This window comes from Chanos chanos, chromosome 14 (genome assembly GCF_902362185.1).
Source record: "Chanos chanos chromosome 14, fChaCha1.1, whole genome shotgun sequence".
NCBI classification, from domain to species: Eukaryota; Metazoa; Chordata; class Actinopteri; order Gonorynchiformes; family Chanidae; genus Chanos; species Chanos chanos.
Genome location: NC_044508.1, coordinates 6,451,453 through 6,472,154, shown reverse-complemented (window position 1 = coordinate 6,472,154; position 20,702 = coordinate 6,451,453). Strand labels below are relative to the sequence as shown.

The 20,702-nt window shown below is 38.3% G+C and overlaps 1 protein-coding gene across 1 annotated transcript; it reads right to left on the bottom strand.

The window, feature by feature from the left end:
• Positions 1-4,632: 4,632 nt before the first annotated feature.
• On the bottom strand, positions 4,633-7,206 carry otpb (orthopedia homeobox b). The gene is made up of 3 exons (XM_030791991.1): positions 7,170-7,206; positions 6,369-6,766; positions 4,633-5,154 (listed from the first exon to the last, which is right to left on the bottom strand). Exons 1-3 carry the CDS (start codon positions 7,204-7,206, stop codon positions 4,633-4,635), a joined length of 957 nt encoding a protein of 318 aa, XP_030647851.1.
• Positions 7,207-20,702: the final 13,496 nt, after the last annotated feature.

Below are 20,702 nucleotides of genomic sequence, written 5' to 3'. Positions count from 1 at the left end.
AACGATTATTACATAACTCCCACCACATTGGAAATCATTTCATGCCCTATCCCCAAAATACATTCCTAAGTAAACAATAGTTTCATCTATAGTTTAACAAGATTTTTTCATATGTATATCATGTACAGCAATATATAAAAAACTCAAACAAATTGATTTTGTTTTGTCTTGTGGACTAAATGCAAAAGGTTGTTCACAAATCACTCCTCTCGATTGTATTAACTAACACAGTTTTCTGAGTTCATTGCAGGCCTGTAACTATGTTGGGCATGCTGAAAAAACGCTTGGGGATTACCAATGTGAAACCAGACAGTAGCCAACTCCAAAGAAGAATCAGCCTGTTTGTCACAGGTGCCTGTCTAGCCGTGGACTGAGATTGCATATTTGTGATGGCTGTGACCTTCATGGTGGCTTACACCGCATTGACTCTTGATGTAGTGTTGATCTCCTGCATTTTTCAGGGGCTGCAAGGTGCTTTCCATACACTAGTGAAATAGTTCACGGGCAATTCTAGACAAGTAAGGTACAAGTTGTGTGGCTGTTGAATCAAAGAGGTGTTTTGAAAGAGAGATTCGTATCCTCGAGGGACATTAGTGTGGGGAGCTTTACTGTTAATTGAAGCAGGATTAAGTGTAGAGAAATCTTATAACTGTTGATTATGTCCCGAACTGTTAAATTGCTGTTTACTCAATCCTTTATGCATCGAAGAGGCCGATACTTACAAATTACATTATTATTTTTATGGTCCGTACCAACAAGAACCTACTAAAATAGATCAACATCATTCTCTGTAATTACCACAATTATCATTGTATGCCATCATATCACAAGGTTTGTGTAATAATCTGATAATTCTCACAGTGTTATGTTGCCCAGCAACATCTTGCAAATGCCCCATCAGATACACAAGGAAATGGATGAGTGGATGAATGAATGAATGAATGAATGAATGAATGAATGACTATTGTGGGATTTGTCAATACATTGCCTTTCCCCATGCATTGTGTATGCTGTTACATGTATTATGAAATAGCTTTTTGGTTGTTGTCATTTTTTGTTTATTATAGACAGCATTGTATTTTATTGAGCATACATGGCAACTGTTGAGAATAAGAAACTCCCCTGTTTTTCTACTGCATTTTCAACAATTAGTCTGATGTTGACCATTGGTTCAAATACACTATACATTTAGCTCTGTTAATGTTGATCTGACACTGTTCTGTTGTTAAAAATAGCTCTTACGTACACGACGTCATTGACTTCATAAAAGAGAAGATAATTTATGGTTTGGTACTTCATGACACAGTGTAAGCTGAAAACAGGGGAATACTGCTGTTTGTGTTATGCTACTGTCATTTACCAGAAAGCGGATGCACAGAACACTGAAAATCACATTTGTGAGACTGACAAAACGGCGGATGTTTTCTCAGCAGTTATTTTGTTTGAGAACCCACGTTTGAAGTGGGTTCTCAAACAAAATAACCTTCACGGCGATAAAAGTGCAGAATGCACATGCCTGTAAGCTCTTAAGCTTCTCCAATAGCAACTGTTTTAAAACACACAAAAGGTACTGGGGGAAAACATGTATGTAATTAATTGCTAATTGGTTCCGTGCCGCATTATACAGAAGGTCACTTCCACATGTTGTCTGTTTACTGTATTGACCTTTGCATCCTTCATGTAATGTTAAAACACTGTCATCAACTGAGTAGCAGTTAACTGTGCCTTCATATTGTATCACCGATTAGTTTATAAAGGAAGAAAATGGGTCAACTTCATTTTTTTTTTATTGAAACGTTGCATACACACATACACACACCCACACACACACACGCTCACAGGCTTACAATCACCTCATAAGGTTGCTCCCCCTAAATCATATATTGACCAGTACAGACCAACAAAAAGTGAACCTCATGACAGCAGGTCCAGCCACAAGTCTAACTCTTCAGTTCACAATTAGATTTTGAATTTGTGTTTTTTAATGGCTTTTCAGGTTTGCAGCGCACAGGCAAACCTTACATAGCAAGCTTGGAGGACTCCCAGAGGTGTTACTACATAATCTGTAATCCTAGATTTTTTTGTTGTTGTTCTTCTTTTCAGAAAGATGAAATTCTGAAAGCATGATCCTGCTTTCTTAAACCTGATGCAGAAGTGGAAATGCACCATTTATTTTGTTTCGTTTTAGTCCTTTCCCAAAAAACGTCACTAAGCAGACACTTTTTTTTTCTCCATATACTTTTTTTTTAAACTCCCACACCAACATTACCCCCCCGAGGTGCTAACAACATCTTGATGACCTGAATCATGTGTGTTTGTGAGGAACTGAAGCAAGGGCCTGAATGTAGCCAGTGTTGAGATGAGGTGGTTTTCCATTCGCTCAGGAAGGAGGAACCATCCCAGGAACAGCTCCACGATTTTACTGCCTCAAGGTTCATTAAGAATCGAACTGTGGTCATTTCAGTTTCAATTCACTTAATTCAGTGAATTAACTGAAATTCAATTCATTAAATGTAAATCGACCATCATTTTCCTTGGATAATGCTTTTATATTTAAAAAATTGGGAGTTCAAAGGAATTGCCTTCAGTCTTGATCAAGGATGCTAAGCTATCAATCTAGTCATAAAATCGACCACCAAATCAAGAGAGAGTCTCCTCCATTTGGTCAATGTTTGAAGCTTTTGGGTCTTTGGAATACGGTTTAAAAATGAACCCTACATTGTTCCAGACTGTTCCGCCTGGCAGAGCTGGAGGACTGGCTTCAGAACTGAAATATTGTCTGCCACTGATCTGGTTGGGAGAGAGTATCTGGAACATGTAAGGAGAATGGCTGGGGATAGTGGAAAGCAATAGTCATCCTGCTGAATGCATGGTCTACTGCACTGACCTTACAAAGCAGTAAAAAAATGAAATCTGACACTAGCTCAGCTGGTAAGACATATCTGTTGCAAAGAATCGAGGGTAGAGTCCAAGTTTGCACCATCTCCTAGAATCATCATTGAGTTTCTGTTAGACGTGGAGCAGACATTGTGAGGACGTACTGAACATTATTAGAAATGGCAGAAAACTGAGACATCTTGACTTGACAAATGATCAATATTGTCAAAAATTAGAGCATAACTGTAATCAGCTTAGCCAGACACTTGAATGATCCACCAGTGCATTTATGCTCTCGCACCGATTAGATCAGTTGATTTAATGCACAACATTAAAATAGGCTACTGGGTCCCAGTTTCTATTAATTTATTTCAACAGCTGCCCAACATATTAACCACTGCATTTACACTTGCATTTTTTACAGCATGTGTGATCATAGTGTACTGTTTACATGGGTTATAGCATGCCAGTGTATTTTGCCTATCTATTACTTTGACAGTACAGTGTTTTTGTAGCTCTCTTTTGTTTGAACCTTCTTTAAATGTTTGATTGAACTTAAATAATAGCTATTATTACAGAAAATAATAGGCTACATACTAAAATTGTCAGCAGTAGGATTTGTCTAAAATCAGGTGACGTACTGATGATGTGCCCGTATTGCTATGGAAAGATATGAGTATTAAAAACAATCAATTTTGTCAGACTCTACCACAGCGCTTATAAAACTTGTAACCTTGGTTACGTGTGGTAGGCGTCTGTATCAACAACGGGCGGTGGCCAACGTAAGCATATTGCAGTTTTTCAATCGTTTTGAAATCAATTAGAACTTTTAAATCGTTTCATCTTTGTTCTCTTTAGTTAACAAATGTCTCAGTGCACCTGGAAGGATAACAAAACATTCTGAATTTGCCATACCGAAAATGATTTTATTCAACCATTTACAATAAGTTCATAGAAACCTGCCCAGAGAATAATGTGCTGAATTTGGCACGATAAACATTTAAGAAAAAACATTATTCAATAATAAGCACAGACGATAAGTTGAACATATCACAAGTAGACCAGCAGGGAACAAGAGTGTTTTTTAATCTATACAACATCCTATTCAAGGTATTTTTGTTTGCTTTAGTCCTATGCAAATTCTTGCCCCCCCCCCCTCCCCCAACCATCACATGCAGCCGAATCTGATAATTTGCGAATTTGTGGATTCTTTTTTTCTCTTAAAAAATCACAGAGTTTGTACAAAATTTGAAAAGATGACAAACATAAAATAAAACGTGTTCTACACATGCCTTATTGATTCCTGCATGCAACGCATGTGGATCTGCTCAGCGTATTCCAATATATTAATCTTTAAGACAAAATACTTCTCTCTGACCAATTAAATAAATAGCCAACTCACGAATACTGTAGCTCATTCTTATTCAAACGACCTACAAGCAAATAAATATACAAAATCGATTTAACTGAAGGAGAAATAATGTAAAATACTGTGTATAATCTGAGGAAAACTAAACGAATTAATTAATATCATTCACCATTTTACCCGAGATGAAAATAATTAAATGACTGTGGTCTCTATTTCAAAATAATAACTTAACAAATCGAGAAATTAATTCAGCCTTTGTTATCTTGAAATTCCATTAGCTACAAATTTCAGTTTCACTCTACACAAGACGAAGCCGCACATTCTGTGTGTGATCTCTGTCGTCTTTCTGAAACACTTGGACATAAAGGACAGAGCAAACGTTCAGTTTAGGTGAAACTCATTGATACAGTGTGCTCAAGTGCTTTGCGACGAAGAGAGGCAATGCTAGTCCCTCTCCAGACATCACTGTCCGGGGAGCTACAAAGCTGTGGTGAGCCGGTTACGTTTGTCGGACCGGAAAGGGATGCAGGTACCATTCCGGGAAACGTGGGCTGATACAGGTGGGACTGAAGACCGGACCCGTTTGAGGATAAGCCGTTGGAGAGTGCCATTGAATTTGGCGGTGGACCCGCTCCAAGGCTGCACTGGGATAAAGACTGAGCCATCGCTTGTTGCCGGCCTAAAGCGGGTGGGAGCTGCAGCTGTGATACTCCTGGCATTCCGGCCGCAGCCCAACGGGTGTCGTTGGCGTGAAAAGAGCAAAGACTGTCTCCCATAGCGGCCGCAGCGGCGGCTGCGGATGGAAATTGTGGTAAGCCGTGAGTCGGTAACAAAGTGCCAGGAGCACGGAAAACGTTGGTCGTCTTCTTGCGCTTTTTCCATTTGGCCCGACGGTTCTGAAACCATACCTATTGGTGGGCAAACGAAAACGATTAAGATGAATAGTCTTGCTAATACGCATCCAACGGTCAAATAAAATGAGTAACCTAGGGCTTTGAAATATCAGATACGACACAGTACTTTGAAGAAAAAATATTGCCACGTATGACATCGCCTATAAGCATATGTATTTTAATTTTTGCTTAAAGCATCCCAGCCAAATCTAACCAGGCTTTGTTATGAAGTAAAAATAAAGGCTTCCACTAAAACAGTAGTCTCACGCCTTTCTGGTACTTCTGCTGTCAGAGAGAGCAGTGGTATTCCACGACGGGGTTTGCACATTTCGCTTGGCAACTCAAAACATGATTAATGTGTCAGTTTAAGGGAACAGAATAGTAAATATGAAGTTCCTCTAAAGCAACCGACCATGAAGTTGGGATAAGTTCATTTCACGCGGGCAGAAAGGAAATGCAATTTCATATTTCATTACAACCCAGTCAACATTAGCCTTTAAGCTGCTATTGGATTGGCTGCTATTGAGACGTTGTAGTGGGGCATACTGTTCCAAAGAAGAAAAATGATTTGCTGACCTTTACAGATTAATCATGAAGTCCATTGTCGTAACATCAACTCAATTATTGTTCCTTAGCACAAAACATTAAAAAAATCTTAACGTCTGGGTTGTATATCAGTGACAGATGATAACTGTGCTTATTACAGTTCAAGGCATCATATCAATTAGTAATTTACATCGTTTTCTCATTTTTGTTAATTGCCAAAGCGGTAATAAATTACACATGTGTTTGATGTTGCGTTAAGAAAATTATGTTTGAAAATGGATATGAATGTCAGTGTTGAATTAAATTCCATAAATCTATAAGTTATTCTATGGGGGGAAAAAAAGATATCGTTGTGAAGCCTGAATGTTTAACACCGCCGAGCGGTAACTGGTGACTTCTTTTTTTTTTCTTTCGTTCGCATTTTAAGATGCGAAATTGCAGTCATTCCGTGTAATAAATAAATTTACAGTTCCGTATGAAAATAGGTTTCAGTACCATGGACAGCATTTACACTGCTCCCTACTTATTTGGAGACATCTTCGCCATTCTCACACATCCCATTCCCAATTTAGTTGAACTCCATTTTTAATTTAGTTTAATTGTGTTGCTTATTTTTTTTACATGTAAGACTGCTGTTAATGGCGACACAGAAATCAAGCTCTGTCCAAGGCAGCCTTTCTCACCTGTACTCGTGATTCTGTTAAACCGATTCTTAATGCCAGTTCCTCGCGCATGAAGATATCAGGGTAGTGCGTTTTTGCAAAGCTCCTCTCCAGCTCGTTAAGCTGTGCCGGAGTAAAACGGGTCCGATGTCGTTTCTGTTTTTGTTGATTTTGTTGCCCGCTCGACTGGTTTGAAATCTGCTGTTGCTGTTTCTCCTGCTCTTTGGTGTTGACCTGCATACTAGACGGGTTGGATCCAGCATTGTTTATGTCGTCTCCGGGGAGAAGCGTGGTCCCTTCAACCGCATCGGGACCCGAAGCCAGTTCGCCCGTGTGTACTGTATCCGTACTTCCAGCTCCAAGTCTGCACTTTAAAGCATCCCTGTGTCCGATAAGTTCTGTAGCAGCATCCTTCATCCCTGATAGAGGACATAAACAGCCCGTCATAAAATGAAAACGAAACATGGAGCTAAGCCATAGCGCACAGTTTTTCGGAATTTCAGCAAATATAAGAGGCTAATTCAATAAATATTCGTGGTGTTTGCACCCTATAAATTTCACAAACACGAATAATTTCATTTCATTTCATTTGCCATTGAAAGATAAAAATGAGACCAAATAAGACCATCTGTTTGATCACATTAATTAAATCACATTTTATATAAATATTTTATATCATTTACAATTAAATGTAGGTATGTATTAGAGAATAAAGCGTAAACTGCAAAACAAATCTACATCAATTTAAAAAAAATGAAGATTAAAAGTTGACAGCTAGCTTACAGTGGAGCTGAAGACCGGAGTTGGCTGACGATAACTCACCGAGGCGAGTATCCAAGAGGTCGGTATGAGAGAGCATTGCGCACCGCTCCTGGGCGAAATGCTTCCGAAACTATTCTAAAACTTTTAACTATTTTAAAAAGCATGTAGAGCTTAAATGAAAGACAAATCTCCTTGTGTTTAAAAAGGCGGTCCCTTGCATTATAATGTTCTTTAGACAGACAGGGAGGCGCTTAATAGTTGGCTGAACCCACGGGCTTCCTCAAATGAGAACCAATCAGAGAGGAAGACTGAGAATATCAACCCTGAGCGTCTGCACAACCCCTAACATCCACAAACTAGCCACATCTACAATTATTGTCTCATTATAATCAAAAATGATTTATTATGGTACATCACCTCCTTATTATACACTTATAATATACATATAAAATGAATTTATATAATCATTGCACATGAATAAGTCCTAATTAACCTAGCTGTGTTAGAGTTAAGGGTTGGCTAGTGCCTGGATTTATGAAAAAAAGTTATACACATGAAAGCCTATATGGCTGCTGCTGGAACGATAACATAATGGTTTAGGTAATTTGAGGAAAGAGGAAGAAAGGGGTTAGCACCGAATTTATATAGCTTACCACGACAAAAGACAAACCGCGTAGATTTTCTTCTTACTATTTTGGTCAATGCATCTGCTACTTGTTAAAGAAATGAATATATTGTTGATTTTTAATGTGTGTGTGAATAATTCATTTCTTTACTACCGCTTTGAAGCAAATCCATCTATCTAACGTAGAGAATTCTCCTACGTAAAAATACATCCAAGAGCACAAATACATTTTCAACTAAGGCAATTTTCAAGACCATTAGGCATTTAGGCAATTACTGTCAAATCTATAAGATTTTATCACAGTTATTAGGCAGAGATCAGTCTGCATCTGTAGTAATTTAGACACAGTTTAGACCTCACTGTCAGTGTAAAGGAGTCGGCGCGTAAATTAAGTTTGAACAGACGCATCTGGTGTACATTCCTGTAACAGTTTGTGAGGGAACTAAACAGAAGAATATTCCCAATGGTAAACGTCCAGTAAACCATCGAATGAAATAAATCAGTTTTTGTAGATGGACTTCAATCGCAGTCACTGATGCGATGCTTAAATTGAATCGACGTTCTATCAGCGTCAACGCAATTAATTTAATTTATTTAATTCAAAGATAAATGATAGACATTGTCTAATTTAACTCCTTAAAGCATGTTCACTCCAGCGATTTGCAATCATTATGAACAGACAGAGCTTTTGCTGTGTCCCTTCTTTTCAGGAAAAGCAAATGATTTTGTTGCGTACGTTGGCATGAACAATTTCAAATCTTACCGAACCGGGAATTTTACTCCAGGGAAGGCACAAAGGATGCGGTCTGGCGCAAGCTTTCAGTCGCTTGGCCAGTTATTTGAGTACTCTCTTATGTTATGGGAATGGTTGACAGCAGGAACGCGGTGATATTTCTACAACGAAAGTGTCTGGACAGCTGAAAATAAGCAAATGTCTGTTCGACTCACTTTGTCTCCGAGAGGGGACCCTGGGTATCGTATCAGAAAATGCAACACAACTGCAAAAACAGGAATTTAAAGGTCTGTATTTTAGCTATCTCTATTTATTGTAATAAGGCGATACTGAGGCATAATTATTTGTCATAACAATGTCTGGAGATAGTTTTAACGTAAAAAGGGCAAGATGAAAACTTTGAGCAAGAACGCTAAATCCTAGTTAGCATAGTGTAAAACAGGCTTACAGATTTTTTTTTTATCAGATTGATTCTAAAGAAGATTTTCGAGTACTCCAAACAAGAACACCACAACTTAGCCCATTTTTTCTTGTGTGATATCAGTCTATTTTTGATTTGCTGGTTTGCTGTTGATTATCGCGTGCGATAATTTCCAAACGACTTTATACCTTGTTAACTAATTATGCTGTACTGTGATTCTTGCGTAACATAGGCTATTTGTGTGTCATGATGTTTTACTTGTTTCGTTGTGGGCTACATAAACTATCGTATATCATTTTCTCAGTATGCGTCACGCCATCTGACTAGCTGTATAATTACATAAACATTCCCTCATTCTCAGAGGTGCGGCGGTTATCACAAGCTAAGACGCTAACCTATGTACGAAACCCCTAATAGAGCATTAACTGTGCACAATATGTACACTTATGTGTTTTTATTTCCAAGGGATTACTTTAAGATCGATCCTTCAAGCATAGGTGAATTAGTGCTGATATTTGTCAAGGTAAGCTATTGCTCGTCAAAAGCTACAGCCTTTGAAGCATGATGTTGTTATTTGACAGGCTACAATAGAACTCTGACGTGCCCCACGAACCCAGATGTCCATAAAACGGTAAGAGAAGACCGATCTACTGTGCTAGAAGTACTTTCACCTGTCTTGACATTTAGTTTCCATGGAAATATCTCTTAGGAACTGGTTGGGTCGCCTTACAAAACATTTTTATCTCCCTTACCCACTTCTACAATATCTTTCTTTCTCTCTCTCTCTCTCTCTCTCTCTCTCCCCCCTCCCCTGCATGTACTTAGATTCCTACAATATAAGCAATTGTGCTGTTGTTTAACATTTTGTTTCTTATATTAGGCAAGAATTACGAATGAAGATATTTTTAATCAATTAAGTTGGTGAACTTTTTAAAAAATATGTGATTAAAATGTCTGGTATTAGTAGTATTAGTAGTAGTAGTAGTAGTAGTGGTAGCAGTAGTAGTAGTGGCAGTGATGGTGGTGATGATCGAGTTGCCTTGCTTTGCTTCAAAAGCCTACTCCATTTAATTTTTATATATTGCTTCTAATGATTATAGTTTGCATAAAATGTTGCCTTTTCTTTCAGCAATAATAGTTCAGTAATATTAATGTGGAAAATTCAAAACAACAGCAAGTAAAAAAAAGTATTAGGATGTTCAAGTGGAAAGAGGCACCAGCCCTGTTCATATAAATATCTGTATAAAGAATGGTTAAATTAACACAATAAAAGACAAACAAATTTACCATCAGTCTGGATGGGTGAATTTTCAAAAGACAAATTTATGGAGAATAGTAAATTTATGTGTGATTTACGTGATAAAACAGCTTTCTCGTGGTGTAAGCTACAGTTCCTCGTGAGGTTTTTTTTTTGGGGGGGGGGGGGGGGTTTGAGCGCTTTGGTGTTTCTGTCACTCTGTCTAACACGCAACGCTAAATTCAGCTTGCGAAAATGGACGAAAACATGGCTGCTTTTAGAACAGAAAGGAAAAAACAACAACAAAACAAAACACAACCATCTATATTGAACGAGTGAGCTGAGCGTATGAGGAAATGTCTTCAGGATCTGCAGTTAACATCGATTCAGACTCTCGACGCCTGTTTGTTTCAGGTGATTTGATCGCTGAATAGAGCTGTAGAAACGGGCCATACCTCATATAGGTCTTCAGGTTTTCTCGGTGTCAATCAATCTGATGGACAGAGAGCAAGAAACATCTTAACGTCATAGCCGGCCAAATGTATGTCCAATATCCTTCATCCAAGCAGCGAGCTCCGTCGCATCTAAAACTGTAATTAGACTTGGTGCCCTCCATGTGGACCCGATTACAACGTGAGTTATCCGGGGAGAATATGATTATGGCCCTAAATAAAATAATCAGCATTGGACGGCGATTACCTTAATGAGTTGGAGCTTTCGCATGTCACGGAATAACGGGGTTCCATTAGGTCTCATAATGAAACTTTTTTTGAGGGGGGGGGGGGGGGCGACAGTCATCAAAAATGTATTCGACGCAGAAGCTTCAGATGAATACGACACAGTCGATGCTTCATCTTTGTTGAGAGTTGTATGGATGTCTGTCTACAGCCCCAGTGTATCAAGGTATATCTGGCATGTCCTTGTGAATGTGTAGGGGTCTATAAAACGAATGCCTAAATACATCTGTGTATAAACGCAGTATATATTACAAAAAATATTAAGAGGGAAAATTCTGACCCTGAAAACGTTAGACCATATTAACTCAGATCGTGTCCATAAGACTATCGCTTTCTCCACGCAGATTAAGCCTGCGAAACGCAAACATTAAAAAAAAACCCTGATAGTTCCAGGCAGTACACAATTGCAGTAGAGTGTACAACAATTGTTTACACAACATTCCGACAAAGAATTCAACTCTTGACTTTCTTGTAAAACGGTTATTTGGTTGGACCAAGGAGATATTTTGACAAACGTTCTGTGAAAGGTTGTTTTAACTGTGTTCTGAGGAGGTCAGTTATTCCTTTTCAACAAAATGTCTGGAGCCAAAATTTCTGGAGAAATGTGTAAATCTCAGTTATTTTTCTCCCAGCCTTTTGATACAGTCTTTCCTTCACTTCACCAGTGGTCCACTTGCCATACAGCAGAATTACATTAGTAGCTGTGATACACAGTTCATCAGTCATTATAAATTTGATTGTAGGAATATTTTTATAGTCATTAATTTTCCATGCTTCTGGAAGAACTTTAAGTCAATTAACAACCCTTCACAGTGTAAACATTAAGCTCAAAATGAAAAATAAACATGCTTTTTTTGTACATATCTTTTACAATGAGTACATTTGCCACTATATTTAATAGTTTCATAATAGCACTACTTGATCAGGAAATTAGTGGGAAAAAACAAACTTTGTTTCAACCTGAAAAAAACAAAAAAGTTTAAAAGCACTTTTTTTCTCTGACTACAAATGGAAACTGTACCTGAAACCAATGACATCAAGCACTGTGACCACAGCCATACTACTATACTGCACATAAGCCAGTCAGTTAGTTACTTGGTCAGTTAGTCAGTCAGTCAGTCAGTCATCCAGCCAGTCAGTCAGTTAGTCAGTTAGTCAATCAATCAGTCAGTCAGTTAGTTAGTTAATAAGATGGTTGGTTGGTCAGTTGTAGTTGGCTGCTTGAAATGTAAAAATATTAACACAAATTTGGAGCTTCATTAAAAAATGAAGAAATTAAAATTTGTGGTAATGGTTGCTATGTGACATAGTAAAATGATTCACCAACTGTTTATCTACATGTTTACTAATATTTTGTCATGAGCATTTTCACAGCAAAAGATGAGAACTGTTTCTTTTTTCACTCATGAAACCTGTTTGAACCAACAGTTAGCAGAGACAAAGTACTGCAGCTAACAGTATACCTCAGTATGTCATTCACTCAAAAAGGGAGGATTTGGGTCAATGGTCTTTCTGAGTTGTAGTAAATTAGAAGCATGTGCCGGTAATTATTAAATTCCAGTATAATCGCATAGCTAATGCAATTTAATGCATCAGCAAATTGATATTGCAAATGATTAGTTTCACTGACCTTGCACATTGCATGCATTGCACCCACTGCAAAATAAAATTACAACTCTGTGATCCATTTATTGCTTAATTGTCATAAAAAGAAACAGTAAACGTACTAAAATATATATTCTTTGACCTGACTATGTTGAAAGAGATGAAGTTCTCACGGGTGTCCTTTTTGGACACTTTTTGGATTTGGACTTTATAGAACACCTCTTAGAATGCTTCACTAGTCTATAGATCAGAAACGTTTGTATTCTTTAGCAATAGGAATTTGTGGTTCTTTGCCAGTTGGCGATCAGTGGAACTTGTCTTCACAAAACCAACACATAATGTCAGCTTTATTCATTTATACTTAGTAGTTAATGATATTTCTTAATCCATGTATCCATGTTAACATATTCAAAAGAAATACAGCTGCACACATTTGTCTAAAATGTGTGAATGTTTGTCTGATCTTTTATGGCTGTTTTGTAGCTGGTAGGTAATGATGTGAGCACTTCTAAAGTCTGGGGCCCATTTGTATCAAGAGCACTGATCTGGGAACAGAACTCGCCTTTCTTAATCATAACAAGGCAATTATACAGACTCAAGGCAGCTAATTGCAGATCAGCACTCTTACTCCCACACACTTCATAAAATTGAAATGACATGTCTCAGATCACACGAATTCCAGATATATACTAACGGTAACGCTTTGGGGCTATAGTTAAACGATGAATGAAGTTAAAAAAAAAAAAAATTTAGGGTTTTTGCAAAGAGTACTTTCAGTTTTGTAGCCTAGAGAAAAATGTTGTCATTATTTGATCTATTAATTTTTCCTTCTTTTATCAGGAGACAAAGTGAATGGAGCCTTTGGAGAGCCAACAAGGAAATAAAATTGTAACTGGACCTGCAAATTCACAACATCACAACATGCCTATGTCTTGACCAGAGCCTTGACTGTAACAAACTCACCTATGTCACCAAACATGAGAAGAGTAATTAGACAAAAAAAAAAAATCTGTTAATTCTGCCATATTTGTCTGGTCACACTCAGTCGGGTCCTTAACTCAGTTTCAACCACTGCTGTGTATTTGATTGTTGTACCGATGTTATCAATCTACCAATTTGCAACCCACATGCTCATTATCCACGATCCAAAGTGATTCGACTCCTTTCTGTTCATTTCACTGATCTGCTGTCTCCGCACCATTTATTCACCACTTTCTCCGCTTGCTTCCCGTCCACAAACTACAGCACTACCACTTCGAAGATTAATTGATCACCAATTTAGCTCTAATTTGGACCAAGTCAGGTGGCAAATGGACTACTTTTGCTTGATTGTTAGTGAAATGTGTGCAAGCGCACTGATAAATTTTGATTTTTTTTCTCAATTACGACCAAATTAGTTAAATCCATTGTATAAATTTGGGCCTGATTGCCATAATAGAGTTTGAAAATATCGCTATTGATAATGATTCTGGGCTAACAGCCTCTTTCCGGCTTTCCTCAGCAGCTTGTCAGAGTCACGGCGAAAAATTCATTTTTCACGAAATCAGTTACGTGCCTGGGCAAGCCTTCATTAATCAGTTGCATTGCAGGGCAGATCCTGTCTAATGCATGTTCTTTGCTCAAAAAGCCTGAAATACTTTGTCATATTTTGTGTCAGTTAGATAGGCCTAGGTCTAATTTTCACACATTTCCATCAAGGCAACATGTGTTACTTCATAGCATATGTAAGCTTTTTTTGGGGGGGGTAAACCAGATAGCAAAAGCTACAAACCAGAATAAAACTTTAGAGATTTGTAAGATCTGTTAAGTGCTTACCTGAATTATGGTATTGTGAATTATTTATCTTGAAGCACAATTACAGTTCTTTCCTGCAAGGCTTCACTTTGTCATACAGGAACCATTAATCCGTAGAATGGGTTGGAATATTTGCTACTTATGTTTACTTTTATTTAATGAGTGTGCAACTTTACTAAATTAATTAATTAATTTAATGGACCTGGCAAACCTTCTCAGGTGTCTCGCCAACTGGAGGCACCGAATAGCTGTGGTCAACTTTTTTGTGCAAAGACAGTACTAGAATACACAGTTTATTGTGATCATTTCAGGTTCCATATTTAGTAAAGAAGCTGTGGTCATGCACTATGATATTATAATAATATCACAATTAAAAAGTTAACGGTTTCGAAAGCTTTTGCTGTCTTATGGGTAAATGTTTATGCACTTCACTTTAGCTTTCTGTACTTTTCATTTCTGAAACCAAACCAACAAAAGACAGTAAACATATTTTATTAATTAACTTTATGCTTCATCTTTGGTTGCAATACTACTGCTACTACTACTACTACTATTACTACTACTAATGATAATTTTGTCCGGGTTAGATTTTTTTCCTGCTATTGGTTTACTTGTCCCATAATAAAATCCTTATATGAATGTCTGTGTTACATTCTGTTATTTTTTATTCAATGTGAAAATTCATGTCAAAAGTCACAAGTCATTTTAGCAGAGGATGGCTTGAGATATACGGTTACATTCAAACGGCACTCAGACTGTATATTCCATTACAGGAGAGAAAAAATGACAAGACAAAAAAAAACCCCTCTAAACGTCTGCTGCCAATTCTTCCTTATAACTTGTCTTGGCAATAACGAATTATGCTTTTTTAATTAGGCATTTCCTTACAGTTCCTCCGCCCGCTATCCCTGTATTCCTGTTCAGCCACTTCGTCACGCTTTTGAGTGTGGGACAAGAGACACAATGTCACAGTATAACGCTTCCAAATTTGCTGAGCTGTTCCAAGCTGTAACCATCGTTCCAAACTTGAACCATTTATCTGAGGGCGACATGATACGCTTATCATCGAATCAAATCTTGTGACTTCTGCGATCAAGTTACTTCTTTTCTTCATACCTTGGGAAATTCGGCTTTCCGAAGGGTTGAGGATCATCTCTTGGGTTCACGGACTGATCCAAATAACGATGGATCAAGTAAGATTTATCCAGCTGGACAGTAACTCATTTATTGGGACTGTCTTTCTTTATGATATTAAAATGACTGGGCACTTTATATACGCCACGGCGCTGAGATAACGTCGAAGCTTGACACATCATAAAATGCCCCCCACACATATCAACAAATAACATGGATGCACGTAACAAATATAAGTCTAATAAAAATACCTTTGCTGAAAACATCTAATGTATCCTGGTCTTGATTTACAATGGAATGGATTCCAGTCAGTCGCAGTATATCTGCATATTACAGTGCAAATATCCACTGACCTGTCATGGTAAGGAGTCGTCATAATTCAATGCAGAAATGAGATGTAGTATGCTATTAATATAGCCCGGATAGATTAACTGTAATAAATTTAGCAATTTGGCCACGGCCTGTGCCCATCTGCGACCCGGTCCTCATCTAATCAAAGTAGAATCAATACTGCATCAAAGCATAATGAAGAGGAAGAACAACAATAATCTTCCCCTTTCTCTGAGTTTCTCTAAGTGGACTTTTTATTTTATTTTCAAAGATGTTTCTTTTTGGGAAGCGGTTGACTTCGGGAATTTGCATCACGTCAGCGTCTTGCAGAGGTCGGTTTTCTATACAGTCGTTCTATTACCGGATTTGGGTCTCGACTTCTACGAACAGCTTGCGCAAGCATCTCAAACATCTTTAGGGTGATGGTATGCAGCGCTAAGAGTTGTGGGAAGTTGCTGAAGAAATTTGGGGTATTTTAAGGAAGTAATGTGAAATTTCTAAGTGATAAGAACACGTCCGCTTTAAAAAGACGCCCCCCAACACACAGACATGCATACGCACACACACGCGCGCGCACACACACACACACACACACACACACTACCACCACCACCATCTTCACAAATCAATAATACTGATCATCCGAACTTTTAATGTGGTAATACGGTTCATCATAACTAAACTTGGCCACTTTAGTTTAAAATAGATATATTACCGTGACTAATACGATTTCTTACTTTTTATCTGGTATTAAGCATAAGAAATGCGATTATCCTAGTAAACGTTCATTTTAAACAGGAAATCCCTTGGTGTCTCCCTTTTCCCCTGACCGTTGATTATTAGTATTTTCCGTGTTTTCCAAACTAATAAGTGCCACTATCAAGCGGTTGGAAGCTCTCGGAGGCTGCGGACATGCTGTTTGCAGTAATTGATATTGAACGAACCGTTGGTCGACGAGAACGGGGCCACTGCTGGATAATTTGCAGTTTAATCAGCGTTTGTAATGAGAGCGGCTGATTAGGGGCCGTTTGAAAATAAAAGAGAGTTACAAGGAACGTCTGTCAGGCTCCGATGATAATGCTGGAGTAATTGTCGTGATTAGAGAAAACTGGATGACTCTGAGCTTTTTGAATACAGAGAGAAACCAGAGGGGTGGCGGTGAGCTCCCATATGTAGGCAACTAATCAATCGACTGCAAAGTAAAACATTTTGGACAGACGAATGTACACTATCCCTAACACACTTACTCTAGACATACAACAGGAAACCAAATGGCATTTTACTATAAGGATTTTGCCTCTTGGTATTCATTGACAGACAGATGGATAGACAGACAGACAGACATACAGACAGACAGACAGACAGACAGACAGGCAGATAGATAGATAGATAGATAGATAGATAGATAGATAGATAGATAGATAGATAGATAACAAAATTTACTTCATTTTATTCAACACAGGAAGTCCAATAACTGTCAGCGGCTTCAATACTAGCCTAGCATATTCTCAAGAATATGCCCTTATCAACATTCTGCATGAAACATGCAATGAATAACATCACTATCTCTAACGACTGGCAATCGTTCAAGTTAAATTATTATTGTCACGTCAGGCTTATTAGGTCTTTGTAATCAGAAGCCTACAATTACCACCAAAGGGCCTTCCACCACGAGTACAATAAAAACAACTAGTACTATCCTACCCTAAACTGAGCTTTTCAATTAGTTTACTTAAACCTCGCTTTCATTGTTGTCCGGTGAAGAATGAAACAAAGCTCCCTATCTAAAGCGTGCACAACAGGAGTCATTGCATGCGCGGCCTCTGAATAGTAATTCCAACATTAGTGCGCATGTGTGTTTGGGTATGGACTGCCAATTAGTGGTGTTGGGAAAAAGGAATGACTGGAGCATCAGCTGGTGGAAATGAACCGCAGAGGAACCTGCTGCCAGCCTAGTTAATATCGCACGCACACACAGACACACACACACATAGACACACACACACACACACACACACACACAATCTATCTATCTATCTATCTATCTATCTATCTATCTATCTATCTATCTATCTATCTATCTATCTATCTATCTATCTATCTATCTATCTATCTGTTGTGCGCTGGATGTTATATAGACTCACTTAATATCCTCACCTTCGTCTCTCTCTCTCTCTCTCTCTCTCTCACTCTCTCACTCTCTCACTCTCTCTCTCTCTCTCTCTCTTGCCCTCGCTCTGCGACCGGATTATCCCCATCTATTCAGAGTCAGTGACTGTCTTGTTGAGAAAATCAGCGAGTAAACAGGACTGACAGAAAGGGGGGCGCAGCTGACTCCTCATACAAATAAAGCGCGAAGTCGCATCAGTGTGGTGCGCTCTCGGAGATGGCTTTTTCACTTTGACAGAGTAACGTCTCAAAGGACCCTCAGTCCCGGCGTTTTCCCTTTGTCCCGCGATCAATCATTCTATTGTGTCCTGGATGTTATATAGAGTCACTTAATATCCTCACCTTCGTCTTTCTCTCTCACTCTGTCTTTCTCTCTCCTTTTTTTAAACTCTGAGAACGATGCGCCACTGAGCCGCGCAACCAACGGTCTGTTAGGGCCCTACGGATAACAGAACATAAAATAATTTAGCGGACCCCACTTACAACAGAGCACATTGGATGTCTTGTTCAGTATTCTTTGAAGAGCTGTGCATTTAACGGTGTCAGTCGTTTTATACAGTCTCAATAGCTGCTGAACAAAGCAAATATAAACAGCATCTCAATGTAGTTTCCCAGAAATATGACACCTAGAGCACCATTAATATCTTTCTCACCTTTGTAGGACGGTTTCTGTGTCTCTTATCAATTCCGTAAATGCTCCCACATGTAGAATTTGACGAGGGACACCACAAGAGCAACATAATGTCTCAAAGTGACATTATATTGTTCTAATTACTACATTTAAGGGTTTTTTTTTCAAACGGATTTACTCATGAACGTGGTGGAAGGGGAAAGAGGGATGAATATAGATTTAGGATCTGTCTAGAGCAGATGAAAGATTTAGCTACAAGGCCCAAGCCAAAAACTTAAATCTGATTTTACGCAAGAGGAGCAACTGGGTTTGATGAAAGATTTCCTCTGACACATTACAAGCAATAAATCTAGTCCAATCTATGCTAGTTAAAACCGTTATGATCATCATTGCTATCATACCATGCTCATTACTCTTGTGCTGCAATAAAGATCGATTTATCTGTGCAGAAAAACACTATTTTGAAATCGCATCGACATTTATACCTTCGTGATATCTGACAAAAATCAACTGTAGACACCTTGACTTGGCAGCTACATGATAAAAGAAAGCTGAAAAACGAGGAGAAATCGCATTAGAATCCGAAGGCCCTGTCTAAATGTGTTAGGTCACGGAGGAAGTCATAATCATTCTTAATATGAGATTATAAATCTGTTATTCTCAGAGTAGGCGATGGTCTGAAAATATTGTGAAATTAAGTCTCAGATGATTCACTGACACGACTGGCAGTGACTTCTGAAGATGTTTGAGTGGCTGTTTATTATCAGAATGTAGCATCGACAAAAAACTTTGAGAAGTGGGTTTTAAAGGACAGACATGCTAGCCTATATCGTGTTTATTTGGATAACGGTTTGTCCGTTGTTCACGCTTGCTACTGGAACGTCAGATGGAGACATCTCCATTGCCAGGACTGTGTTCACTTTTTGAGGGCTCCTGACATGCAGGTAACTCTTCCACGGATGACTAGCTGCTTTCAAACTGCGGTTAGCTGCTTTTCAAGCTGTGGCTGCGGTTTCATGGGATATTACACCATTTTCGGATGACATCAATCAAAAGTTAGAGACATTGTTAATATATAATTAGGCGGTAACATATACTTGCAAGCACATCAAAACACTTATTAAATGTGGTCTGACTGCACTCCTTCAATACAGGCCTGTGTTGCAAACTACTACAGACGACACTACAGTTGGCAAAGGTAAACGATCGAATTGATTGTTTTTGGATTAATTGCATTTGTCATAGGAAGCAGTTCAAAGAAGTAAATGTTTCAATGATGCGCAGTTTTGAGTTAAAATATGACCAAATTTGGCCAAATGCACGTTCCTTTGGGAACTATTGGTAGGCCTACATGTTGAACAACAGGTCATTCGTATACAAAAGTAGGCAGTAACCCAACCTCTTTATCCTGTTATTGAATCCTAAAAATGTTCCCTAAATAGAGAGACTTTAAAACAAAGTCATGAAAATGTCATAGATTCAGTCCATGTATTTGATGATTCCCGATAATAAAGCATTGAATGACCCAAATTTGTTAACAAGTTCTCAAATACTTTCATTATGGCAGCGAAATTACACTTCGATAACTACTTAGTGGCGAGCAATGGTTTCACGAATTAAGTCTAATTTGAGTGAGAATTTGTTATATCTGTCGAAAATATTTCCAATTAGCGACGTAATTATTTGATAGTCTCGACAATTACTGCGTAAATGAGTGAATTTTGAACTGTGGGGTCCCTAATTGGTCTAAATTTGATATTTTGCATATTTGCATAATGAGGGAATTGGGAGAAAATTGTGTTCATTCACTTGTGAAAAATCCAATGAATTTTATGAATTTGAAAGCCAAGCGTCCACCTACTGTTTGTGAAGGACTCTCCTTGTTGATCCCCGACGTATCAAGTGTAGATGGTCCTGATGACCGAGGAAACGGTACTGGCCTAAATAATCACAAACCTTGAATCCGCTAACCGACCAAAGATGCGGACGACATCCGACTCCATAGTTGCTAAACCAAATAATTCTGTGTTAAAGAACGAGTAAGCTATTCGAAGCTTTGTCATACATATAGAAAAATCACCTTATTTGTTTGTTTGTTTGTTTGTTTAATCATATAGCTAAATAAGCAAAGGTCATCTCATGGAATATCATTGGCCTTTTTACTCAGAACTAAAAGT